This window comes from Sciurus carolinensis, chromosome 4 (genome assembly GCF_902686445.1).
Source record: "Sciurus carolinensis chromosome 4, mSciCar1.2, whole genome shotgun sequence".
Classification (NCBI taxonomy): domain Eukaryota; kingdom Metazoa; phylum Chordata; class Mammalia; order Rodentia; family Sciuridae; genus Sciurus; species Sciurus carolinensis.
In genome coordinates, this window is record NC_062216.1 from 51147104 (window position 1) to 51175067 (window position 27964).

The 27964-nt window shown below is 33.3% G+C and overlaps 1 protein-coding gene across 4 annotated transcripts in view; it reads left to right on the top strand.

Annotated features, from left to right (window-relative positions):
• Kat6a (lysine acetyltransferase 6A) overlaps positions 1-27964 on the top strand; it is a 95880-nt gene that overhangs the window by 52662 nt on the left and 15254 nt on the right. For 3 of the 4 annotated variants that reach the window (XM_047549116.1, XM_047549115.1, XM_047549117.1), the window contains 8 exons: positions 176-291; positions 843-924; positions 3107-3242; positions 4535-4851; positions 7030-7148; positions 19186-19301; positions 25801-25942; positions 27537-27698. In XM_047549116.1, coding sequence (XP_047405072.1) covers positions 176-291; positions 843-924; positions 3107-3242; positions 4535-4851; positions 7030-7148; positions 19186-19301; positions 25801-25942; positions 27537-27698 — 1190 coding nt within the window. The remainder of the gene's footprint in view (positions 1-175; positions 292-842; positions 925-3106; positions 3243-4534; positions 4852-7029; positions 7149-19185; positions 19302-25800; positions 25943-27536; positions 27699-27964) is intronic. The other variant, XM_047549118.1, reaches the window with a different exon arrangement.

Below are 27964 nucleotides of genomic sequence, written 5' to 3' on the forward strand. Positions count from 1 at the left end.
AAATCCTATTTAACCTTAATAAAACTGATGAGACCTTTAATGGCAAACTTCTAGAACCATTTTGTTTTGATATGTTTTTGTATTGAAGGTAATTGCCTTTTTCTACATTATTTCTGTAGTACAATTGCATAATTTTTGATTGTTTCATTCATGAATTTTTTTCCCCTTTTACTAGGTCATCCCTCCTGTTTAAAGTTTTCCCCTGAACTAACAGTTAGAGTGAAGGCCTTACGGTGGCAGTGCATCGAGTGTAAAACATGCAGCTCCTGTAGAGATCAAGGCAAAAATGCAGTGAGTATCTTTGCTTTCCAATGTGTGTACTTCACTTAGAAGTAGAATGTTAAACTGGCAAATGAGGCTAATCATTTTGCAGTCACTCTGTAGCCTCTTTAAATAACATGTTATTAGTTTAGAATACTTGCTTAATTAGACTTGGAATATTTCTAGGTAGTTTGTAAATCATTGTAATCAAAATTTGCAGAGAACTAAGCCATTTCAAGGAAATTCTCACCAAATTTCTTTGAGTAATATGGAAACATTCATTTAGGAATGTTTGCTTCCTAATTACAACTTTTCCTTTTTTATTAAAACAGACCAGGGCTGCTTAGCTTTTTTCTGGCTGTTGTTGGATGTACTGGAAAGTAATGAACTAGCTTTCCAAAGATTGGATGAAACAAAGCTAACTCAGACTATTTACTTAGTTAATATATTTAAGGGAGCATAATACTATGGTTAGTTCATTTCTTTTAAGATCTTTGAAGCCTCCTTGGTTTTATGAAGTCATGATCCTGATACGTTTCTGTTTCATAAATTTAAGCAGAACTATTTTTTCTTTTTTTAAGGATAACATGCTCTTTTGTGATTCATGTGACCGAGGTTTTCACATGGAATGTTGTGACCCACCACTCACAAGGATGCCAAAAGGTGAAAAATACTTTCAGAAATAAAATTGAGAGTATAAAGGAATATGTTAGTGAAAGCACATTGTAGCTGCCATTAAAATAAAAGAATAATTGATCTTTTGGGGGTTGTAGAAAGAGAACTGTCACATTAAGTGTAGGGACTTGTGTGATATCTTGAAATATCTCCTTTTTAAAAAAAAAAGGAGAAAATGAAATTGTATTAGATCATGTTGATTATACGGCTACTCAGCACTTTTTAGCGGCCTGGAGCTATTGAGATCTGGTTTATTCAAAATTTAAAGAAAAAGCCTATTTATAAAATAAGTTTTATTTATAAGGTTAATATTTTATTCTTTTGACTCCTGTTCCTTGAAGTATATTTGTTTATATGCCTTTTGTTTGCATTTACATGAAATATCATCGTATATGTTTATAGTTTCCTTAAAAGAAAAATGAAGTTACTCCCGTTTTGTTCTGTCACCAATTCTACTTCAACTCTGATTGATTTAAAAGTTTCTTAAGGGCACAGAGTATTTGATAATGTTTGTTAGGAGAAAGTTTTCCTGTGATGGAAAAGGACTCAACGCTATATTATAGCCAAGTTATGCATTTCAGAGTCTTTTTTGAAATTACTATTAGGCCATTCTATTGATTATTACCTTTTGAAAAGTCTTACATTTATACATATTAGAAGAATAAATAACCCTCTTTTCCATTTATGTGAAGTCTGGGCAAGAGGCCTCCTGAGATAAGACAAGAAAGGAAGGTTTTCTTAGAACTTCCATCTTGTGTATTTAACTCCTACAAAAGAGGTTTTCCAGTTTATAACAGGAAATGTTACATCTTGAATTTATTTCATACTTAAAAGTAGTAAAAGAAGTACAGAGAGCTCTCATCATATTCTTTACCTAGCTTCCCTAATGTTATCTTACAGAAACATAACTGTCAAAACCAGGAAATTATGGGGTTGAGACTATAGCTCAGTGGCAGAGTGCTTTCTTATTGGCACATGAGAGGCACTGGGTTTCATCCTTAGCATCACATAAAAAAATAAACAAAATAAAGGCATGATGTCCATTTATAATTACAATTTAAAAAAAACAGGAAATGTTGATATGGTATGGCTAACTAATCTTATTTGAATTTTTGGCTCAAGGTTCAATCTAGGACCTCACATTACATTTAGTTGTTATATTACTTTAGTCTTTTTCTGTCTGTGATAATTCCTGATGGTCATTTTTTGACCTTGACACTTTCCTAACCTTTATCAATTATTTCATAGAAGTCCCTCAAGTAGGGTTTTTTTTTTTTTTTCTGCTGTCTCATTATTAAATTGAGGTTATGAATTTTGACAGTGTCACACAGGTGTTGTGGTGCCCTTCTCAGTGCATCATAACAGAGGTATAGGATAGTGATATGTCTTATTACTAATAATGTCAGTTTTGATCTTTTGATTACAGTGAAGAAATCTGACAGACACCTTAAGCTTATTGTTTTTCCCCTTTTCTAACTAACTCTAGCATCTCTGAATGATGCTTTCTCACCACTTATTACTCTGATGCCTGCATAGTGATGACTTTCTGTGTGCATCATTCTTTCTACATTTCTTAGTTGAAATTCTACTGTAAAGATGAGCTGTCCCTTTCTTACATTTATTTATTCAATTTGTGTCATTATGAACTCATAAATTTTTCTTTTATCCTTTGAACTTTCATCCATTGCTCTGATTATTATTTTTATTATTTTTGCTCAAATTGTCCCCGATTTGGCCATTGGGAATACCTTCAGGTTGACTCCTTTGTCCTTTTTTAACATGCCTCTATAATTTTTTGAGCACGTCTTTATTTTCTGACAGTATTAGATCTTTCAGGTTATCTTGTATTTTCCTTGCCCTGACTTGGAATCTACCATCACCCTTAGAAGCCTGGCATCATTGGAGTCCTGGTTATAGAACAGAGACTTTTAACTGAGAATTAGTGGATTCCATCCATTTGTAAGCTTCAAGGGTATATGTGAACCCCTTCTAGTTATTTCTAGAATTTTGTGTATATATGTTTTCGTGTTTATTTTTCTGGGGAACTTTCATCAGATTTTCAATTGTTAGTCCTTACCTAAAATAAGTTAAGATCTTGAGTAAGACTGTTTGAAATCTTTCAATTATTTATGTCTATCATACTTTTGTGTGGAATTTTACTTCTTTATAGGCATGTGGATATGTCAAATATGTCGACCTAGGAAAAAAGGACGAAAACTTCTACAAAAGAAGGCCGCACAGATAAAACGGCGCTATGCTAATCCAATAGGACGTCCAAAAAACAGGTTAAAGAAACAAAACACGGTGTAAGTTGTACTTGTGGCAAGGTGAGGGGAGAAAAGAATAGGGTCTTCTCTATAGTGTAGGATTCATTTGTTTTCTTATGAAAAATTTTTTCTTGTTGTAACTGGCGCTTATATATTTAACAATGGCTAATATTTATTAAAATAATAAATTAATAAAGTGCCAGCCACTATTCTAAGTGCTTTACATGCATTGAAACATTTAATTATTCCAAAACCCCAATGAAATGTAGCTATTGTGTTACTTAGGGTTTTTGAAAGAGAAAACTAAGGCCTAGGTAAGTTAACATGCACAAGGATACACAGTAAATGTTGAATTGGGATTAAAATTCAGGTAGGGAGGCATGACTTTTAACCATTGTGTTATATTGCTTTTCATATAAAAAATAGCAAAGAAAATTTTTGTTATTGTAGTATTTTACAGGTTCCTCTCTTAATCTATTCTCAGTTGTTTCGATTGAGGTGATAACCAAGTCCCATTTTTGTATACTTCTGATATAAAGTAATGTGTTTTTATCTATTAGCAGACATCAGAAATTATGGACTAGGAAACTAGGCAATGTCTGGAGGATGTGGGACAAGACTGAGTAGCTAATTTTTTTTTTTTAATTTCTGTAGTAATTCGTTATTGATGATATATAAACTCACTTCTGGTCTATGAACCTCTCTTTGCTCTCAAAAATTTTACCTTCCTTTTCTATACTTAATACTACCTTGAAAGTGATGTAACTGAAATGAATGAACATTAGCAGCCTGAAATATGTAGAACGAGTATGATAGTCTATATTTTTAATCTTAAGAAATCAAGCTTTAATATTTCTACAAAATGATCTTTTGATTTCTGACATCCAGAAAGAAACTCATCTTTGTGTTTAAAGGTAAAAGTATAATTCTGAGTTGGTATAAAGATCACAGTATTATCAGTTTTTAAATCTGGAAGGAGGTTAGGTCTTCTGTGATCCAACTTTCATTTCACTAATGAAGATACTAGTATATAGAGAGAATGTGATTTGTCTAAGATATGTAGCTAGTAAAGTGACAGAATTGACTTGCTCATGCTCATGTCTTTGACTTTCTGGCTTAGGATTTGTCTTACTATAATTAACTAGGTGTCCTGGAAATAGATGTTTCTAATAATAATATACTTCTTATTTGTATGCTATTTATAGTTTATAGAACTTTCTTAACACATTGTTTTGTAAAGCTGTAGGTTGTTTTCTATGTTGTATATTAAATTGCAACCTTATAATGATTTCTTTTTAATAGTTTTGTTTTTTCCTTGTTTGATTCTTTAGATCAAAGGGTCCCTTCAGCAAAGTTCGAACTGGCCCTGGGAGGGGTCGGAAACGTAAAATCACTCTCTCCGGACAGTCAGCATCATCATCCGAAGAAGGATATTTAGAGCAAATAGATGGCTTGGACTTCTGCAGAGATAGCAGTGTCCCCTTGAAGTTCAACAAGAAAACCAAAGGGCTCATTGATGGCCTTACCAAATTCTTCACCCCTTCCCCTGATGGGCGGAAAGCTCGAGGGGAAGTGGTAGACTACTCTGAGCAATATAGAATCAGGAAAAAGGGCAACAGAAAATCAAGCACTTCAGATTGGCCCACAGGTAAAAGTTTGAAACAAACTTAGAAACAAAACTATTCCAAAATTGTATTGTTTGGAGTAATGCTCGTTAGTTAGAGTAGATTTATAATTGATAATAAAAAATTGATTATGGAATATAACAATGTATTAAAGACACATATTTACATGATACTGTGGTATAATTAGAGGCTAGAGATGAAGTTTTAGAGTGGACTAGTTGGAACTCTTGGGCAAAAAGAAACTAATATTTTGGTAGAAGCACAGAGAATCTACCTATAGAAATTTGGGGTATAACTTTGAATTAAGGATAAATTTGCATTTCATAAATTACTAAATGAAACATGTAATGAGCTTGATGATGCTTGCTATATTCCTGGGAGGAATTTGGAAAGATCAGAAGTGGTTAAACTGCTGTTGAACATACAGAGAAAGACTAAAATATATGTAAATATGATAAGGTCACTGATTTTTCTACTTCACATTTTGGGAAATTTATTTGTAAGTTCTTATGGGTTAAATGGAGAGAGAAGGTAGGGGACAAAATGCTATGGACTATTTGCCTATATATTAGGCTGAGTTCCCTAGTTTTCAAGTTAGAAAACATCTGTAGAGAGAACTCAGTATAGTAGATAATCAGGTTAGAGGAGAAGACTTTGATTAGCTGTCCAGATAATTAAATCTTAAGATAGCCTCATTACTGAGCTTTGAATTTAAGTACCTAGAAGGAAGTAGAAAGGGCTCTGAGAAAAGTAGATGAATGAGGATGAACTCTTGGATCACAAGAATAAAGTTATAGTATTTGACTTACTGCAGGAGAATTTCTTAACTTTGATACCCTCTCCCTGGTGTCCCTTTGGTAAGTGTATTCACTGCTTCTTCATTCCTGCTTATATAAGTGGTTGATTGGTCCAGTACAGGAGATGATATCCTCACCATTATCAGGTTCCCCTTTTTCTGCTTTATTGGTTGGCTTTTCACCAGAATGGCATCAACTATTTACTCTTTAAGTGTTCAAGACTTTTCATGTCTTTTATCAGCTGTGTAGACTATAGATAAGCTTAATTCTGAGCATGCTTATTTAAGAAAATATGTAATCCATTTAGGTTAGACTTCGAATGAAAGAATTTCAAAACAAATCTAATGAAAGACATTTTTGCATTAACCATTTGCACTGGAGATGAATTATTAAAAGAATTATGGGAAAGTTTTAGAAATAGAAATTGTTAGAGCAAATGTATAAAGTATACAGAGAATTAACATTAAACTGTAGGCGTTGTTGTGTTTGCTTTAATAGGCTCTGTCATTTTCTCTATTATAAACTTATAAGGAACAGTTTGTACATAATTTTACACTGCTACAAAGTGCTATACTAGATCTGTGCCTGCATCCATGTGTGTCATGCACTAGGGGGCATTAAAGTTACATAGTACCTTTAGATTGTACTTTTTTTTTTTTTTTTCAGTTTGGGAATATTGTCAACAATGAGTCTTTGTCCTTTTTCTTCTTGTACTAATTGAATAACAGACAGCCTGTATGTGCAGTCGATTTGAAAAGAACTGTCACTGATTGGTCTTTTCAGCCATACTCATACAAAGAGGAAATGAGGCCATCAGCAGTGTCATCTTCAAATGCAAAGGATATTGATCTACATAACCCCAAATACTCCCTTCACTAATTTTTTTGCCCAGTTGAGGAAGAGCCATCATTTAGTGGATGATTATCATAATTTTTCATACTTACCCAGAGGATTATCACCTGTGGTCCTCAGGTTTGTGGAGTTTGTGCTTTAACAGGGCACCCAGAAAGTGAGGGGAGTTAGTACTTCCTGGTATCAGTTAAGGTAGCTACTTTGAAGATTATCTTTTTGAATGTTGACACATTAAAATCATACTGAAAGTGTCATATTCATACTATTTCAAAATAAATTTTATACTCCTTGTTCTGCCTATTAAAATGTAAACTATTAATGACGTTTAAATTTGGTTATGTCATATTTTTGAAAGCTTTAAGACAACTCAGGATGTTCACTAAAAGGCAGATATAATATGTAAAGATTCTTTATTGAGCTGTCTTTCTAGAAGTCAGTTTAATGCTGTCCTTTTTTCTGTTATATAAATAGTATTAAAGTCTTCAGGTTGAAAGTTCATGTATTAAATTAAGGATAGTGCAAATAACATGTGAGTCCTTTCTTTATGTGCAGACAATCAGGATGGCTGGGATGGCAAACAAGAAAATGAGGAGCGACTTTTTGGGAGCCAGGAAATCATGACTGAGAAAGATATGGAATTATTTCGTGATATCCAAGAACAAGCACTGCAGGTAAAGTTGGATGTTCAGATTGGACGGTCAAGCAACTTGTTCATGGATAAGAAACAGAGAATTGATTACGTTGTAGGCAAAGCAGTTTATCTGTCTGTTTTGAGAAAGGTTTGGTTTATTTGTATATATAGTTCTGCTGGCTAGGGTATTCCTTTCAAACCCATAACTGTTTCAGTTTTGGAGATAAACATACTGCTTTGATTACAAATATTAAGTCAATTTAATTTTAAAGTTTTCTGTCCTGTTATATGAAGAGGAGTTTGGGGTTTGACCAAAAAACAAAAACAAGCTTCTTGTGAGTAATAAAGCATCTGTAATTATTAGTTCAAGAAATATTTGTTAAATGCTTCTGTCTTAATCATTTGTGACATGGTAAACTATAAATATATAGACAAAAATGTCTATTTATGTGCCAGGTGCTATATAGATGCCAAAGTAAATGACAGGATTCCTTCTCTCAAGTACAGTGTATAAAAGACTTGCAGATAAAAATTTCATTAGTATGAAAAATTTCATTATGGAGTACACAGTGTTGGAAGAATAGGGAAGCAAGCATCTACCTTGGGAAGTTCAGAGGATGATTCAATGAGGGGTCTTAAAGGATATAGAGTAACTTGTCAGAATAACAGGGTTTGGGGTCACATCTGATCAGAAGGAACAGAAGTAAAAATGAACAGATCCAGGAAAGGGGAAAGCATGCTTACTTGTGGAAATTTAAGTTCTTTAGGATGAAGAATACAGGGTGTAGAGAATGCAGGAGGTGAGTTGGAAAAGTGCAGGGATTAGATCTTATAGTCTCTTCTAAATTATGTTCATTTTTCTTTCTCCTTCTCTGCTTCCAGCCAACTTATCTACATAAGCCAAATTAAGTTCTCTTGATATAATTTATAAAGCTGATGCTACAGATTATACAATTGTATAATTAAAATAATTGTACAATTGTATAATTAAAATATTTTGTATTAAAAGACCTGTTGGTGATTAGCATCTTTATGTCTGTAATTATGTGAGTACTTTTGAAAAATTAAAACAGCAATATAATTACTTAGTAAGCGTTTACTCAGCATTCTACCATATTATGATTGAGCAAAGTACTGGCTATAAGTGGTTTAAAACCTGATCTGTCATGTAGTAATTTTTACTTTGAGTAAGTGTCTCAACCTCTCAAGGGCTGGGGGTTTTAGTTGTTGTTGTTGTTGGTGGTGTTGTTGTTTTCCTATCAGTAAGTAAAATGAAACATTTTAAGTATTATAATTCAGATTACACTAATTGTATTGCTAATGTTCTTTATAGTAGAAGAAAACAAATAACTTTTCCTGGAGCACTGTGCAATCTAAGATCATGTGTTTCATTTAGTTTTCATTTCTCTTTAGTCTTCACAGTCTGTATCTTTCATGACCTTGGTAATTTTGAAGTATACAGATCATTTATTTCATAAAATATCTATTACTTTGAGATTGTTCTATGTTTTATCATGATTTTAAAATACTACAAAGGGAATGTGTTCTCAGTGCTTCATATCAGGAGGTATATAATATCTCTTTGCCTTACTGAAGTGATATTAATTTCGATTACTCAATTAAAGTATTTTTCTGCCATGTAAAATTATTATTTTCTATCATTAATTTTCTAGTGGTGACATATTTTGAGACCATGCAAACATCCTGTTTTTTTTATGAAACTTTTACCTGCTGGATTTAGCATCCAGTGATGATTTTCACCTGAAATATTTGCTTTGTTGGTTGGCAAATATGATTTGCTAATTCCATTTCTTTTACATTTATTAAATGGCATTCTATAAAGAAGAGTCTTTTCTCCTTCCCATTTATTTATTCATTCTTTTAGGAACCACATTATTTTATGTTATGGGTTATATAATTTGTTGCTATTAATTTTTCTATTTTGATGCTTAAATTGTTCCAAGTTTGGGGAAGGTCTGGCTCTTGTGTCCTTTTGACATGTCTCATCCTTTTTATTTACTTCTGGCCACCACAAGATGTTCTGGGCTCTTACTGTGCTAGCCTAGTTACCTGGTACCTTTAAGTGGAGAATGGAAATAAATGGTAGTTGTGTTTGTCAACTTTTCATCGATGTGATAAAAATACCTGAGATAATCAACTTCAAAGGAGGAAAGATTTATTTTGGCTCACCGTTTCAGCGGTTTCAGTCAATGATCACTTGACCACATTGCTTTGGATCTGTGGCAGCATAGTACATCATGGCAGAAATGCATGGTGGCCAGGATTGAAAAAGAGAGGGGAGCAGGCAGGGGCCTAATGTCACTTTCAAGGACCTGCTCCCAATGATCTTTCTTCCTGTAGGCCCCACCTCCTAAAGGTTCCACCAACTCCAGTATCACCTTCAGTTGAGGTGGTCTTTGGGGGACATTTAAGATCCAAACCATAACAGTAATTCTGTCTTTGTACTTGCTTAGGCTCAAAGAGGTATTATCCTTGATTCTTTTTCTTTCTTATACTCCACATTCAAATCCACCTAATGATTCTGCCTTCAGCATATATTCAGAATATGACTACTACTTACTGCTTCAAAATCATTGTCATCTCTGGATGCTTGGACTCTTATAATAGTCCCTGGACTAATCTCCTGGCTTCTGCTTTTGCCTCTCACTTCAGCGCAAAGGCCAGGTTAATTATTTTCATACTTAAATTGAAAACTTGTGCTCAGAAAACCTTCAGTGTCTTTCAGTCTTTCTTGGAATTTTAAAAACTAAAATCTGTACCCTCTGAGGTTTTGTGTGATCTTGTATTTGCTTCCCTCTCTGGATACTTTTCTTCTACTCTTGCCATTATTTACTCCAGTCACAGACCTCTTCCTTTTAAACATACTGAGCACACCTAGTGTTTTGGAGCCTTTGTTCTTGCTATTCTGTTTGATTGCCTTTCTTAGTTGGCTCCACTGCTCACTCCCTTTGGGTCTCTGCTCATAATGTCATGTTATTAAAGAGGACTTCCCTAACCCCTAACTAAGACAGCACATTTTTAACCACATTGTATCACTCCTCTATCCACTCACTTGTCTGCTTTTCCTACTTAGTACCATCTCTTGAATTTAAATATTTATTTTTAGAATATAAGTGCCTTGAGAACAGAGACTTTCTCTTTGGTCATTTCTTTATACTGATAAAGGCTCAGCAAATATTTGTTTAATGAATAGTTATTCAAATGAAATTTTCTGCTGGGGGCAGTGGAGCAAGAGCTGTATAAAATGATACAAGTGTGGAGTTAACAATAACTAGAGAGTGAGTTAAAAGGGAATGCTGTGTATGATTTTGTCAACTATTATTTTCAACCAATTTGCTATGTATAACTAGTGCTGTAATAAAAAATGATAAATTAAAAAAGGAATGCTGAGCTTTGATGAAGATAATGGAAAACAATATAAATTTATATGGATAATTATCTTTCTCATTTTATGTTTCTTCCACCATTTTATTAAACTTATTATGGTCCATTTATGTGTCTGGTATCAAGGAAATATACAACTAGATATTGGAAGTCTAATTCATGTTTGTGTGTATCTGTCTGTCTGTGTGGTACTAGGGTTTGAATTCAGGGCCTTGCAGTGCTAGACCAGCATTCCAACTCTGAGCTACACTCCCAGTCCTTTTTAAAAATTTTATTTTGAGACAATCTTGCCCAAGTTGCTTAGATTGGCCTTGAACTTAAGATCATCCTATCTTAGTCTCCCAGGTTGCTGGGATTACAAGCTGCACCACCACAGCCAGCTTATTAATTCATGTTTATTTAACTGGCAATGCACTGAAATTCTGATGATGGTGATATTTCTCCATGAGATTCATTCATTCATGTGCTTAGCTTAGTACTTGAGTTGTCAGTGAGGACGCAGGCTTTGTCTCATGAAGCTTTCAGTCTCAAAATTGAGACATACAATGAAAAATCAGAATAAAATTGTAATTACAAACTGATAGGTAGTAGGAAGAAAATAAGTGAGAGATTGTAACAGGGACTTCCTGATCTAGATTGCTAGAGGTTGAGACTGGAATGTGTGAGAATGGAAGGCTTTTGAGGAAGTATTTATACAAGGATCTAAAGATGGATAAAAAGTCAGTAAGGCCAAGAGCTTTAAAAAAAAAAGAATTACATGACAGACTGTGTAAATGTCTTGAGGAATGAAAGAAATTGATAAATTTGAGGAACTGAAGTCCAGTGTAACTAGAGTATAATGAATTAAGAATTACACAGATGAAGCTGGGGAAGATATACATAGGCCAGAAGAATTAGAATTGGGTTTTTATCTTAGTTGTAATGGGAAGCCATGAAATGGTTTTTATAAAGGAAACAGTAGGGTTATATTTGCATTAAAATTTGTTTTTCTTGGCCTGTGTATGAAGAATAGGTTGTAATTAAGCAAAAATGGAAATGGAAATCACTTTGCAGGTTTTTGATGGTAGCTTGGATTAAAGAGATGGCAATGGAAATAGTAGAGAAGTAGACAGATTTAGAGTGTATTTTGAAGATGAAATCAGAAAGTATTGACAGATTTGGTGTGAGGTTGATGGAGGTTGTCAAGGATGATCCAGATTATCTGAATTAATGTAATAAGAGAAAGTGGTTTGAAGCCAATTGGGATTAAAATAGGTTTTGAATAATAAAAAGATTCATAAAGATAATTCAGAAATTCCTTTTTGAGAGCTCAGATTTGGCTTAGTACAAACTGCTTCAGCCTTCTCTTCTTGAGCCTCTTCCTCCTCTTCCTCTACCCTCTTTTACCTTCCTCTCTTCCTCTTCCCCCCTCTTCTCTATTGACTATCCAACCCAGGGATTGTACTTGCTAACCAAGTGCTCTGCCACTAAGTTACATGCCCATCACCTTGTTTTGAATATTTTCCAGGAAGATTTTATTTTTATTATGATTTCTTAGGCTGTCTTGCAACATAAGCAAAAAGTAAATGATAAAGGAGTTAATATTGCAGTTCATCCAACCCACAACTCATCATTTTTGAGTGCCTGTTATGTTATATAAACTGTGCAAGGTGTGGATCTACAGGAAAGACATAGTTTCTATTCTTATAGATCTTACAATGTATTAGGAAACTGTAAAGGTGTTGAAGCATGAAAGAACTTAATACATTTGAGTAAAGAATTATTGAATTGCTTAGTAAGAATTTTTTAAAACATTTTTTAAAGGTTTAATTAGTTTCGAATTTTTTTAAAAAATTGTTTTTGGCAGTAGGGGAGAAAGTGATATAGTTCACTTGGTACTGTGTTCCATCTCTAGCTATATAGAATATACTTCCATAAAAAAGAGACTTCTCTAAAAAGATAAATGGAAGCATAAAAAAGTTAGTAGTATGTCTTTTCAAAGAACCAATTCTAGGTTTAATAGATGCTTTGTGTGTTGTTTTATTCTCTGTTGCATTGATTTCAGTTCTGATCTTAATTATTGCCTTCTACTGATTTTGGAATTTGTTTGTTCTTGTTTTTCAAGGACTTTGAGATGCATAATTAGGTTGTTTATGTAGGATCTTTCTGATTTTCTCATGTAGGCACTGATAGCTATAAACTTTCTTCTTAGAATGTCTTTCACAGTGTTCCAAAGGTTATGGTCGTATCATTATTCTCATTTGATTCTAAAAATGTTTAAATTTCTCCTCTGATTTCTTCTGTCACCCATTCATATTTCAAAGGTGTACTATTTGATTTCCATATAGTTGTTTTGATGTGGATTTCTAATTTCATTCCAATATGATCAGATAAAATACAAGAAATTATATTAATTTTCGTGTGTGTTTGTGTTTGCTGAGTTGGTTCATGGCCTAAACTATGATCTGTTTTAGAGAAGGTTTCATGAGAAGCTGAGAAGAAAATGAATTTGACTGTTGTTGGATAGAATATTCTATAGATGTCTGTTAAGTCTGTTTGATTTATAACAATTTCTAGGTTTGAAGAATCTTTACTGAGTTTATGTCTGGATGACCTGTCTAGTGGTGAGAGAGATATGTTGAAATTACCCAATATTATCATACTAGGGTCTGAGTCAATAAGTCACATAATGTCTTTTTTATGCAATTAGGTGCAAAAACATTTGGAGCATAAATATTTACTCTCATTATATTTTCTTGGATTGTCCCCCTTGCCAGTTTGAAATAACCTTCTTTGTCTCTTCTGATTAATTTTGGCTTACAGTCTGCTTTGTCAGATATGAGAGTAGCTAATCCTGTTTTTTGGGGGGCTCCATTTACATGGTGTATCAATTTCCATCCTTTCACTTTCATTCAGCCTGTGACTGTCTTTGCCTCTAATATAGGTCTCTTGCAAACACCATATAGTTGTCTTGTTTTTTTTTTTTTTTTTTTTTTTTTTTTTTTTTTTAACCAACCTATGTCTTTTAAGTGAAGAGTTGACCATTTTTATTCAGTGTTATAGAGAGATGTTAGTTAATTCCTGCCATTTTGATTTGTATCTAATGTTTAATTTGGTCCTGTTTCTCATTTGCTTATCTATTCTTCAAATGAGATTTGTCTACTCATGAGCTCTGGAGTTTGTTTTTGATTTCTTCTGTGTGTAGTATTTAAGTATTTTCCATAGTGTTGATATAGTAATCATGAATTCTTTTAGTTTCAGCTAATCTTGGAAGATTTTTCTTAAATTCTGGAGGATAGCTTTGCTGTATATAGCAATCTTGGTTGACATTTATTTTCTGTCATGACTTGAAATACATCATTCCAACTTCTCCTGTATTTTAGAGTTTGTGCTGAGAATTCAGAAGCAATTTTGAAGTCTAATGGTGAAAAGAGAGGGGGGTGGGAATTGTTGGATAATATTTTTAAATAGGTAAGACAGGATGTAATTTTATGCACAAGTGAAGGTATTGGCCTTAGATAGAATTCCAGATGAATTTTTCATAGTATTAGGGAAAGTAAGGATGATATATAAACACAAAGGTTTAGGCATGCAGATGTGGCTAAGGAAAGTTGTGGAAGCTCAATTCTAGTTTCTTATACAATAGGAATCAAAGGCAGTGACTGAAAGTGAAGCTGAAGTAAGAGATATCTTGAGACAGAAAGAAATATGAAATTCTCTTTTAGAGAATGGGAGGATGAGTGGAGTAGTAGAGCATTAAGTGCCCTTTTGAGGTTAATGATTATGATTTATAAATTGAGACTAGTTAGCATGATTCTGTGATTTTCTCCAACCGTGTTCAAAATTTGGGGATGACAGATTATGTGGAGAATTGAATTTAACAAGTGTTGAATTTTGATGTTTAATCAGGAGAGAGGCAAGGATATTATGGATATATTCAGAGATGGGAGTTATAATGAAAGATGTTAGACTCTTATGTTGGATAAAGAAAAGAAGGGCATGAGGAGAATGAAAAACTTGTAGGATAACTGAATTGTGGGTCCTGTGGGATGGGGTGGAACAAGATGAGAGGGCTGAGGACAGAATCTTGAATTTTGTCAATATTTAATAGTAAAAGAACTAGCAAAGATGGAAAAGGATATGTCTGAGTGTAGAACAAAAAGACTTAGGAGAAGAGAGAGATGAGAGTCCTATGGACTGTGATCTATGTCCTATACACAGAGTCCTATGAGCGTTTATGGCTTAGTTGAATATCATATCACTCTTTAGACAGGTCACAAACCTTTATCCACAATTCTGAAATCCAAAGAATCCTGAAAGCTTTAAAAAATTATTGTGATAAAATACACAATATTATATTTTATAATATAAAATTCACCATTTTAAACATTTTTAAGTGTCTAGTTCAACTGCATTAAATATGTTCATGTTGTTATACACCTATATCACCATCTGTCTCCAGGACTTTTTCATCTTTATCGGTATATACCTCTCCCTGACTCTTGGCAACTATTGGTTCTGTTTTCTGTCTTTATTAATTTGACTACTCTAGGTACCTCAGATGAGTGAATTTAAATAATGTTTGTCCTTATGTAGCTGTCTTAATTCACTTAGCATAATGTCTCTGAGGCTTGTCCAATTTCAGCTTAGATGTCTTCCTTTTTAAGGCTTTTTCTGAAAAATACTGTATCGTAAGTATATTCCACATTTTGTTTATCCATTCATCTGTTAAGGAACCCCTGGGTTGTTTCCACTTTTTGGCTATTGTGTATAGTGCTACTATGAGCACTGGTATACAATATCTGTTTGAGTACCTACTTTCAGTTCTAGGGGGTAAGTGGACTTTCTGCATCACATGGTAATTCTGTTTAACTTTTTTTAAAGAACTGCCATTCTGTTTACCAGAACAGCTGTACTAGTTTTGATTTTCACCAGCAATGGGACATCCTTACCAAACTTGTTATTTTCTGTTTTGTTTTTTTTTTTTCCCAAAATAATGACCATCTTGATGAATGTGAAGTAGAATCATACTGTGATTTTTATTTTCCTAATGATTAGTGATGATGAGTGTCTTTTCAAATGCTTATATCCATTTGCATATCTTCTTGGAAGAATGAGAAAAAAACATGTTGTCTGTTCTTTTACACCCAGTACTGGAAATTGAACCCAGAGCCTTGCCCATACATGCAAGCACTCTGCCACAGCTCTTGCTTATTTGTCCAGGCTGGCTTCCTTATCCTCTTGAACTGTTGGGACTATTGGTGAGCTACAACCACACGTGACTAAGGGGGGAATTTTTTTTTTTTTTTTTTTCATAATCCATTCTACAGTAATTCTCACTTTACTTCAACTCAGTTATTGGCAAAACGTGATCTGAACTGATACAAGACTTTTTATGCCCTTTATATATCCTATTGTGAATATATTTTGCTGAAGAAAATTAATGTGTCTGATTAGAGAGTGCTGCCCCAAATCCTCCTGGGCTGTTGATATATGTGTTTATACTTTAATACTTCTCTAAAATCAGAAAAATGTAGAATTCTAAAACATTCTAGATAAGAGGTTGTAGACTAGTAGCTTCCTATCTTTGGAAAACTGAGTAGTTCTTTTTAAAAAATACCTGCACACAAATTTTGGAATTCAAAACAATTAATTGAGGACTAATTCTATTTCCCTCACTTCCACCCATGAAAGTCTTTATGCTTCATTCTTACTGTTCTTGCCCTGGTGTTTTTGCCTCCTAATCTCTCTGAGCCTTGTTTTTTCCATCTGTAAAGTGGGCAGGTTTCCCCCTACTTTCAGGAATGAATTGTGGGAATTAAATGGAAGCTCAGAGTATGGCACAGTATGAATGCTCATTACCCTAATCCTTTAGTTTGGGCTCTTTCTAGTTTGGAGCATGTGAACTCATTCTTACATATCTCTTTCATCATGTAACTTTTAATCCCTAATGAATGAGATTATTTATTATAATCTTTCCATGGGAAAAGTGTTCAAATACCAGAAAGCCATTTCTTCTCACGTTTTGATGAGGGGACAGTTCAATCCTTTATTCTCACTTCAAAATATCACTTCCCAAGGGAATAGAAAGTGAGGGTAGGTCTAGTGGGAGATGTGTGAGTAGAGAGACAGAGGAAGGGTACTGGCCAGTATTTACATAAATTGTAATTTTGTTGTTTATACCAGATCCAGAGTTGGGGGTACTGTAGGAGCAGGCTGTATTAAAAATTGCACTTAGATAAGCCATTTAATGGAAACTGAGTTTTTGTAAAGAATAATCTCTTTTTATAAACTGCTAGTGATAAGTTTCATTACTTAGAAATATGTATGTTTAAAGTTTTCTTTGGGTGTAGACAATTACTAGTGTATCTGAAGCTCTCTATAGTTATCTTAGATTAAAAGATCAATTCTGGCCTGGAATATATATTATCTTTTAAAGAATATGGCATAGTCAAATGAGAGGGTCATGAAGTGATAGAACTTGGACTAAAAATTTATATTTATTTATATTATATATTTGTGCTCTTGATTATACTAGTTACCTCCACTTTAGAAAGTTAATTAATAGAAGGGTATTTTGACTGAAATTTTAAAATAACCTGCAAAGGGGATCTTGTAGTAATTCAGATGTGACAATTTGATTTTAGCAGGAACTGGGTTAATAAGTGGTTTAGATGCAGCATTTGCTTCCTCCCTTTGTAGAGCCTTGTTAACTTCTAAACCTTAGTGAATGGAAACCCTTTGCTCTGGAGGCTTGCAGGAGGGAATTGGGAGTGGTGGAGGACATGCGCATGCGCATGTGCCAGAGCATTTCACAGCACAAAGGTGAAGATAGTTGTGGGTAGAGGGGGAGTCTGCTAGGAGTACTTCTCTACACACTTATTTGTGGTGATGTGCAAACAATTATACTGGAACTGGATATCCACTTTCACATCGGGCATCCGCCTGGAAGAGCGATGGGCAGCTGATGGGAAAGCTCTCAAACAACAGGCAGTGCCACAGCAGGTGCATATTTTCAGCTTTTGTATTTCCTGTTTGATCCTTGCCTCAAAAAGTTAGATTTGGTTTCTGGTATTTGAAACTATTTTCCTGTACTTCTATTATTTTAATCAGTGTAAATTAAATGAAAATATCCTACTTTATGAATTAATTCTGGAATATGGTTTAAAGAACAGCCTTTTAAAATCCTTTTTTAACAAAGTTGTTTTGGTTTTTTAGAAATGAAAGAAATCTTATTTTTACCATATTTCTATATGGTTTTTGCATTTGGAGGAGCCTGAGTATTTGCTGGTGTTATATCACTACTTATCTAACTAGATGGTGGTTGTCTTTTTTTTTTTTTTTTTTTCCATTTGTTCTAATTAGTTATACATAACAGTAGAGAATGCATTTTGACATATCACACATAAATGGAGTATGACTTCTCATTCATCTGGTTATATATGAAGATGGTTGTCTTTTGTTCTGAGGTGCTTGAGGAACAGCATGAGGTCTTACTTGGCTGTTTTTCAGTATGAAACCTGAGATAAATCCCCTGGCCTTTTATAAGAGCAAACAGTTAAGAAAAGCAGAGAGAATTCTCAAATGAGTTTTGGTGAAGTGGCTTCTTTCTTATAAATTAATTTATATAAAACCAGGGAATAAAAATCTTTTTATTTTTATTATAAGGTATATGTATATATCTGTGGACTCCAACAGGGGACTTCTAATATCCTCTCAGTGGTCTCTAAAGCATAATGTTGAAGGATAATTTTGGATGTTCTTTTGATGAAGAATTATTAATATTTGTATTTGAGACTAGGTTCTAGTTCTTAAGTAAATTAATATTTCTAAAGTATCTGTGATAAATACACATACATATGTATGTGTATATATCATATGTATGTATGAATCTTGCTAAGTTGGTTACAGGGAAAATCAAATTGCCCTTGAATTTAAGGTTTTAAAACTGGATCTTTGTTGTCTTGAGCAATGTCTTATATTTGAAGTGCTGATTTAGAAGTCAAGCGAATCACTCTTTTCTTGAATAGTATAATTATTTAGATAATCCCAGGAATTAGGGGAAGCGTAAGATAAGTTTCATTATAAAAAGAAGGTAGAAAAAGGAATGGCCTGTGTATAGCAAAGTATATTTTTCTTTTGTCAGATCTGTGCAGAGCTACTAATGAAGGGAATTTTAGGTGTACTGTACAATGAAGACTCTTGATGTTTGTTTTATGACATTCTTTTTATGTTGTTCTTAAATATTTACTCTCCCAAATCAGAAAGTCTTTTCAGTATGTACTTAACATGATTAGTAGGTCATTTCCATTGTGTTCAGCTGAGGCAAGTATGAAGCGCCCACCACCCTAAATTATTCTTTATCTTATATCCTTAAATGCCAGCAATTTCTTCTTAATAATGAAGTTATTAAGGGAGTAAGTGTAGTTAAGAAAGTATTGGCAGTGTTTTTAAATTAGAAAATGCAGTGACACCAACTACATTTGGTTCTAAGAGATTTAATAGCATTTTTTTTTATATTCTGTTTAAAGAATAAAACAATTTATTTCAAAATTTGTTAGCTTTTCTTTTTTTCTTTCCTGAGAAATCCTGAGAAAAGATGTAGATTCAGATTTTTTGGGGGGGGCGGGGGGCTTATTGTGTTGGTGTATCTAATTTAGCTAACTTTTGTAATGTATTTCTTGACTGCACAGAAAGTTGGAGTGACTGGTCCCCCTGATCCACAAGTCCGCTGCCCCTCTGTCATTGAATTTGGAAAGTATGAAATTCACACCTGGTACTCCTCCCCTTATCCTCAAGAATACTCAAGGTATGTTTTGAGACATCCTTTATTTTGTTTTAAGTTTCATAGGACCCTAGAAGTAGAAAGGACCCAAAGGTGTTTTAGTTCAGTTCATCTTTTTACATTTGAAGAAACGGGCTTTTTAAAATGTCCATAATAGCAACATTGTTTGGCAACCAGCTTTATTTTCTTTTCTGTAACCTGTCGAAAAGCTGTTGTTTAAAATTAGAAATCTTAGACATGGTCAGAATGAAAGAGGAATTTTTTTTTTAAAAGAATTTTGCTTTATTCTTAACACTAGTTCTTTTTTTTTTTTTTAAACGAGAGAATTTTATATATTTAATGAATGTAAAGTTTCAGTTGAGTAGCTTTTGCTCTGAATTTTTACAATTTAACAAACTTTGTGAATAGTATGTTTTCCTAGGCATAGTAGGACAATGGAATAGTACAGTATTATATATAAAATATCTTGGATTTCCAGATATAAAAATTGATCACTCTGCAGCTTTTTGGGAAGTGGCAACATGCATAGTAGAGCCATATTTATTTCATGACTCAGCTGTGGCATTTATAAACAGTGTAACCTTAGAAGTTACTCACTACTCTGTGTCAGTTTCCTCATCTGTAAAGTAGGATACTAATAGTACCTGTCTCAGTGTTATTGTGAACATTAAATTAGTTAAAACATGTAAATCATTTAGAGAATGTTAAGTGCTCAATAATTTCAGTTGTGTTTTTCCTTTAGGGTTAACATGAAAAGAGAGAAAAAGATGCAATAAAAAAGTTAAACACTAGTTTATCATTTGCTGTATAGCAGTCACATTAATACTCCCCAATCTGTGAACTACTTACGTTAGTTTCCCAGTTAGTAGGTTTTGTAAGGAATAATAAGTTATGGTGCTCTGTGGGTTAAACTACAACAACATATACTTAGAGTTTTACAGTATGTAGAAAACTTATAACATGGGTTATTTCCAAGAAGCTGAAAATAGATCCAAATAGTTGTTAAAAGGGTCTTCCACTAAGAGTTGGCATCTTCTATTTTTTCTTTCCATGTAATATAATAATTTGCTGATGTGATTCGCAAGTCTGTAGCAGAAATAGGAAACTAGGGCAGGCTGGGGAGATAGCTCAGTTGGTAGAGTGCTTGCAAGGCCCTGGGTTCGATTCCCAGTAACGCAAAAAAAAAAAAGAAAAGAAAAGAAAACTAGGAGCAGCAATGCTAGACCCTAACTTCAGTGAAGAAGTAATAACAAAAAAGGAGGCAAAAACAAAACTCGACAAACTAACAAGCTCATCAAACACATTTGGGAACCATACTGTAGAATCAGTTGACTCTAAACTAACTGATTCATAGCCTGTGGTATTATCTTAAAGTTAGTACTCTCTATCATGAATCTGGATTTATTCAGAAAAGGTTAAAGTATATGTGTGTTAGAAGAAAGAATTTCTTCAACTACCCTTCAGAACTCTGGTGTTCAAGGTGACTTATATCTTGGGAGTTTTGTTTAGGAATGATCTTGTGTGATCAAGAAATATGCTAAGAAATTAATATGTCAAGTAAATCATTATTATTAATTTTAAGTAGCTATTCACAAACTGTCCATATCAGAGGAGCACTCAAATTAGAGAAAAAAGCTTATTTAATGTGTCTATCAACTGTGTCAGAGTGCAGATAGATTGAAACCTAAGTACCTTGTCTCTTTTACTCAATGGAGAAATAGAAATAGAGTGCCAACTTTAGCACTTGCTTTTCAAGAGATGATGAGAATGGAACCATGAACTGTTGTTTTTTAAGGTATTTAAAGGACTTGTTGAAATTTTTGCTTTTTGTTCTGTGAGATTGTCACTAGAAACAGATGTGAGGGACCTGGTTACCAGCAAAGGAGTAAATGTTACCAGCAGAAATAAGAACAAAAAGGTATCATAGAAATCATTAATAGAAGGCAGAAATAGGGTAGGAACAATAAAGTTCAGCTCCCTTAAAACAGAGTTTTAGACATTTCTTATACATTTCTTAGTCATTGTGGTTCCTTCAATTTTCCATTAGAAAATAGTAATTCATTAGTGTCTTTAGTAATTATGATTTTTTTGATGTATTCTCTTGCTTCTGTATTTAAAAAAAAACTACATATATCTATCTAAATGCATTTAGACTGCTTTGCTTCCACGTTCTTCTAAACTTGAGCCAATTGAAATGTTCAGAGACCGTATATTTCTCAAATAATAAAGCTCTATCCTTAGTTTTTAAATACCGTATTATTCTGTACTAAATTGTTTTCTTATTATGAAAGGTTTTAAACACTTTTTAAAAAATTCTCAATCCCAAGGCATGCAAAAACAGGGCAGTTTGAACAAACAAAAAAGAATAGATCACTTGAGGAAAAATCTTCAGGGAAGTAGGATTATACTTAAGGGAGTTTCCCATAATATCCAAATATTTGTATGTACATTGTATATTAAGTAATTTTTTATCCCTGACTTTAAAAATAATAGCAATGAGACAATAATTCTATTTTATTTATAGTGATCTCATTAATTCTTTGACACTGAAGGGTATAAAACAAGAGTTTTTACTATAAGTTTCTCCCCCAGGGCCATTTGATGCTCACACAAAAGCAGAGAAAAGTTCAGAGACCTCTACTTTACCATTAACAACTGACCGATGGACTGAAGGCAAAAGAAATTGTCATTATGGAGTATCATATTCTTCTGAATTGTTTAGAACTTAGCTATGAGATTATATCAAGGTCTCAATAAGGCAGATGACCATATAATAGAGTTGCTTAGGAAGTTTCTTTCTTTTCCTGACTTGACTTGATGTGTAGATTATGAGATTTGTCAGTAGAACCAGGTTTGATTTTTTTTTTTTGTTTTTATAATCCCAGTTACTGAGGAAGAAACCACACAGAATCCTTACTGTCTGGCTATTAAATGAAGTAAAACGGATGAAAGGAAAATAAAAATAATAATAAATAACAGCAACTGTAATTACAATTCATTGAACTGAGTCTTTCTGGAATAATTTTGTGAGGTGAATATTTCTGTCTTCAGAGAAGACCAGAGCCCAGCATTCATATTTGAGACAATATGGTTTGTAAGTGACAGAACTAGGATTTAAGCCCACTTCGCTCTTCCCACATAGCCATAACCTGTAGCCACTTGTTTTGAATTACATTAATCATGTTGATCCAGATTGGACTTACTTGGCTTGTACCTTAATCTTTGATTTAAGTAATACTTGGTGTAATTTTTGTTTTATTAAAGTTTTACTACAAGTTGTCCTATTATAAAGACCACACAGACTGCTACTATCTTGGGCAGTGCTTAAAAGCCAGAGGTATCATAGAAACTCCTGGGAAGAAATTTTGTTTTATTCTAGAAGTAAGGATATTACACATAGCTGCAGCCTATCCCTGATTTTACAAGCTGGAGTGTCAGCATGTTGACCATAGCTATACTCCACGATGAAGCTGAGCAAAGAAAGACCTAGCTACTATCAGAAAGAGAATCATCAAAAGCAGCTGCCACCAGAATTCTCTAGTCTTAGGGGTATACATAATCTCCTTAACTACACTTTATTTCATGTAGTCTAATGTTCTTTCTATATAATATATTTTCCCAATATAAGAAATTGCCAGTTTTTTCAGGCCATTCCCTTTAAAGAATATCAACCTTGTGGACTTGATTCTGATAAAATCAGGGACTTGGAAAGTATTCTCAGCAAGAAATATTTTGGAATAGAGTAGATATTAATGTTTGCTTTTACTTTATTGTTTTTCATTTAATAAGGTTCACTAGAGTTTTTAATTGTTAAAATGTTGTATAAATTGCAATTCTAACGTATGGCACGGACTCAGTGTAGCAAATGAGACTTGGCAGTAATTTTCTCAGAGATTTCATTTCTCTCAGTATTTTCTTTTTGAGCAACCTGGTACTACTAGAACTTTAAAGAAAAAAAATGACCTTCTCTCATAGACCATGGGAAATAAATTGTACTTTTGTTTTTTTCTTTTATAAATGTTTCTTGAAAAGTAGAATTTGTTGAATATTTATTGCTTTTTTACTTGACATATAAAATTATATGTATCATGTACAATACAGTGTCTTTAAGTATATAGACATTGAAATGACTCAAATGAATCTAATTACCATAACTTGTACTGTATTTTCTTGTCTGTGCAGAGACCTGTCAGTTGGATTGGATGAAAAAGTTAGCATTTTATCTTTAATGTAATTTGGAAAAGTTAGGTTTTTTTTTTCTTCCATTTTTCTTTTTAATATTTTTTAAAGCACAGAATTTTGTTTAGATTTCTCAGGTTCACATTTTAGGAAATAGTTGTGATATTTAGCTCTCAAAGTGAAAACTTTTTACTCAAGTACAGTAGTGTTACCTCTGTATTTTCATCTTGACAATTTAAATTGTTTTTTAGCACAGATAAATAAAGGTAAGTAGTGGACAGTTAGGGCAGTGCTATTCATTCACCTTCTTTTTTAAGAAGATATTCAAAATTCAGATATTCACAAAGACAATTTGATGATTATGGGTCAGCTTTAAGGTTTAGTTAATATGTTTAGTTCCTACATTAGATGATGAGGTTTATAGCTGAAGCCATTTCACTTTGAGATTTGTAGCTCTTTACCACCATAAAGAAGGAGAAGCTGTTTAGCTTACTGCTATTTCTCTGAATAGTGGGGTTCGAGGCATGATGCAAAGAAAATAAGCAAAATAGCCTAGGACAAGTTTCTTTTCCATAATCTTGGCTCTTGTTTTCTTGTCTTTATAATGTTAGTCCTTGTTTGTTGCACTCAATATTTTGGAATGATTTTTATATTAACGATATGATTTCAGGTTATATTGGTATAGCTAATATTAGATTTTAGAAATAATATTGAATATTATGGATAAATTTTATACCCACAACAGTTTCTTGGAAGCTTTCAGTGTACAGAATGGCAGTTTAAAAAAAAAAAAAACAAGGCATAAGATTATATGGGAAGAATGAGTACACATTGCAAGTCCCCTAGGGAGAAGGAAAAATAATCATGTGGCCTTTCCCACCTTTATACAAACACGAAGCACTTAGTGCATACAGTACTGGTGTGCTATAAATATACCTCAGAAAGGCTTTAGTAGAATGTTAAATATTTTCAGATAAATTATAATTATGCTACAAATGCTGCTCCCAAAGTGGGAACTTGAAAAAATATTTGTGGTCTTCACACTTTAATAAATCAGACATTTTTTGTGTATGTTAATCTACTTAGCAGATATTTAATTCTAAGGTAATCTTTTAAGCCTAACTGAACTGATGGTGATTAAATGAATGAGATTTTAAAATTTCCTTGTATCACAGTTCTTAAAATATGAGACAAGATATAGTAGTTTATTAATTCATATTTTGTCATTTTACTGGCCAGTATATTTGCACATAATAATTTTTAATGATGGTGTCAGATCTCGGATTATCAGCACTCAGCAGTTGTGGATAATAGGTCAGGATGCAGGGAGACAATTGTGGGGTATGTATTTTATAACAAGAGAAACTTTTGGCATTATGAATTCAGACTACAGTGGGTATCAAGGCCACCGTTTTTTTGTTTTGTTTTGTTTTGTTTTTAATTTAGGTTATGTGCCTGCCATTACCTTATAAACTGTTGTAATCACTTTATTACCAAGCTCCTAATAAAAGAAACATCATTAAGGAAGAGGTTCTGTTAAACTACTACTAAAATAGCAAGACTATTGAATATATATAAACTAACAGCTGAGGGCATCTAAAAGAATAATGTGAGCCTTTATTTCACTTGTTGAATAATAGACTTTTGACTTACACAATTTCATATAGTGACTTTTAACCAGGGAGAGAGCCAGAACTTCAGTGGTAGAAAGGAGGTAGTATAGTGTTTCCCACTTTGCCAAAACATATTCTTTGTTATAATTTCATACTTAACATTTACAGAGTATTTTTACAAAGTACACTATATGTCCATTTTACTTACCATTATACACACACCTTGTGTGCCTAGCACAAGCCCTCACTTGTGATAAGTATTCAAGAGATATTTAATTCCCAAAATTAATGGATTAATGAAGAAATAAATGACAAAGGAAAAATTTCTATAGATCAACAAAATCATCTTCACTTATTTGTGTGTTTGGAAGATAGACTTTATTTTGCTCGTTAGGGATTTTCAAGGAGGAAAGAATGTGAGATTTTTCATGTCTGTCAATCAAGTAATTTTAAAAGACTGAAAGAACACTGAACTGGGTGTCTTGATTTCTTATCTTTGCCCTCCTGCTGTTAATTAATTGCTGTTATCTAAATTAATATGTTTTGGTTTCTTCCCCTCCCCTCCCTTTTCCTTCCTTCCTTCCTTCCTTCCTTCCTTCTTTTTTCTAATGGGGATAATGATGCATTCTCCACTTTTTAACTGCTTAGTAATGATACAGAAAACAAAAGAGTTATGGAAGTTTGAAGCTCTATAAAATATAAAGCCCGTCTTTTTAAATTATGATTTACAGGCTGCCTAAATTGTATCTTTGTGAGTTTTGTCTAAAATATATGAAAAGTAGAACTATTCTACAGCAGCATATGAAGAAATGTGGTTGGTTTCATCCTCCTGCCAATGAGATTTACCGAAAGAATAATATTTCTGTCTTTGAGGTAAGATAGACATTTAGTACTTACCTTTCTGCCCATTTCAAAAAGTGTCATCTGTATTGCATCTAATTGTACAGCTTGATTTTGCAGGGAAAATGTTTTACTTTTATTCACTCACGACTGAGTTGGATAATTTAACTATGTGAGAAGCAGAATTGGACTAACCCAAATAGTACCAAGTTCATAAGCTTGACCTGAAAATAAGTTATTTGGTAATTAGTTTAATCAAAGATATCAGTAATAATATATCTTACTATTTTATGTGCCACTACAAAGGAAAAAGTATTGCTAATTATAATTTTTAAGACTGTATTTGAAAATGCCAGTCAATTTTGTATGTAAGATGTGATAAAAATGCACCTTAGAATCTATGATACAACATTTAAATGAAAGGATTTCTATTACTTATTTAAAAGGAATATCTTATGGAGATGTACCAATAGCATTGTAAATCTTAATATCATGATAAGACTAATGCTATATCTGTGAGTGTGTTGCTGTTAATAGTGGTCTTTAAATTCTTGATCCTTAGTGTCATACAATGAGTGCCAGGTATTGAGGACTATGCTCAGTCCTGTTAATTAATACAATAATAGAATTTCAGGTTGCCTGAGTTCACTCAACCTTTCACATTCTTGGTCTTTCCTAAGACTTTATTTTAGTTCATTAATAGAGGAGCGCTTCATCTTGGAAGTAAGGAGCATCAGGTATAATACTGTTTTCATAATACCCAAAAGCAAATGGCTTCTCAACTTAAGCATATATTGTTGCATATTTTAAAAGAAGTCATATTAAGTTAGTTAAATCATTGAAGAGTTCAGTTAGTATACCAATGTCTTGGGAGCCAATGTGGTTATCCATTAGCATTTTCACAGAAGAACAAATTCTGGCAACTCAGGAACACCAAGAACGATAGTGTGTAGTGCCCTTGATCCTGGCCAATCTAGGTCTCATTTGTCAGGGTCTTAACTAGAAACCTACTTGGTGCTTCTGAAAAGCAATGGTTAATACACCCTCGTGCAGCTTTATTTGGCAGTATAGTTGATCATGGGAGTCAAACCACATTGCTTAAACTGCTGGGTGAGATGTCAGTTATATATTGGTTTACCTAATATGTGTATTTTAGAAGAGGTTACATTTGAATTGACTTTTGAAAATGAATCTTGCCATCCAAAGTAGTCCTGCAATTAATCTTAGCAAACTAGATTGTCACCTCCTAAGTAAGCTATTCCTACTTTTTTTTTGAAATATGATATTTTGGGGCTGGGGTTGTAGAATGCTTGCCTAGCATGTTTGAGGCACTGAGTTTGATTCTCAGCACCACATAAAAATAATAAAATAAAAGTATTGTGTCCATCTACAACTAAAAATTTAAAAAAAAATAAATTTTTTTTCAAGTATTTCATTGTTTTAAAACAGCAAGTACCATAATATTGCCATTTCAAAGGATAGTTTCCAAGTTCTGGTATATGTTGATCACTGACAGCTTCTCTTAGGCTATACTGCACATATCTAGAGATACTTGTAACTGGTGTGTATTATTCTAGAATTAAAGTGACATTATGCTAATCACTCTATCCATTTTTTTTCTCTCTAGGTTGATGGGAACGTGAGTACCATTTATTGTCAAAACCTGTGTCTCTTGGCAAAGTTATTTCTTGACCACAAAACACTCTATTATGACGTGGAGCCATTTCTTTTTTATGTACTAACTCAGAATGATGTCAAGGGCTGCCACCTTGTTGGCTACTTTTCTAAAGTAAGTATTATGTCAACCTAAAATGTTTTAATTCTGGAAATTTGGGGCAATCTGCTGATTCTCTGTAGAAGACAAGGCAGGATGCAACACCTTCTTGGGTGTCATTAGCTTTTTGGGAAAGGAAATAGAAGGAGCATTCAGAAACTTACCAACCACTAGAAGGTGCCTAGTAACATTCAACGTGGTATATTCTCCTAGGAACATGACTACTGGTAATACACAAGAGGAAAACTTATAAATTACTCCTATTCCCATAATGATAACAG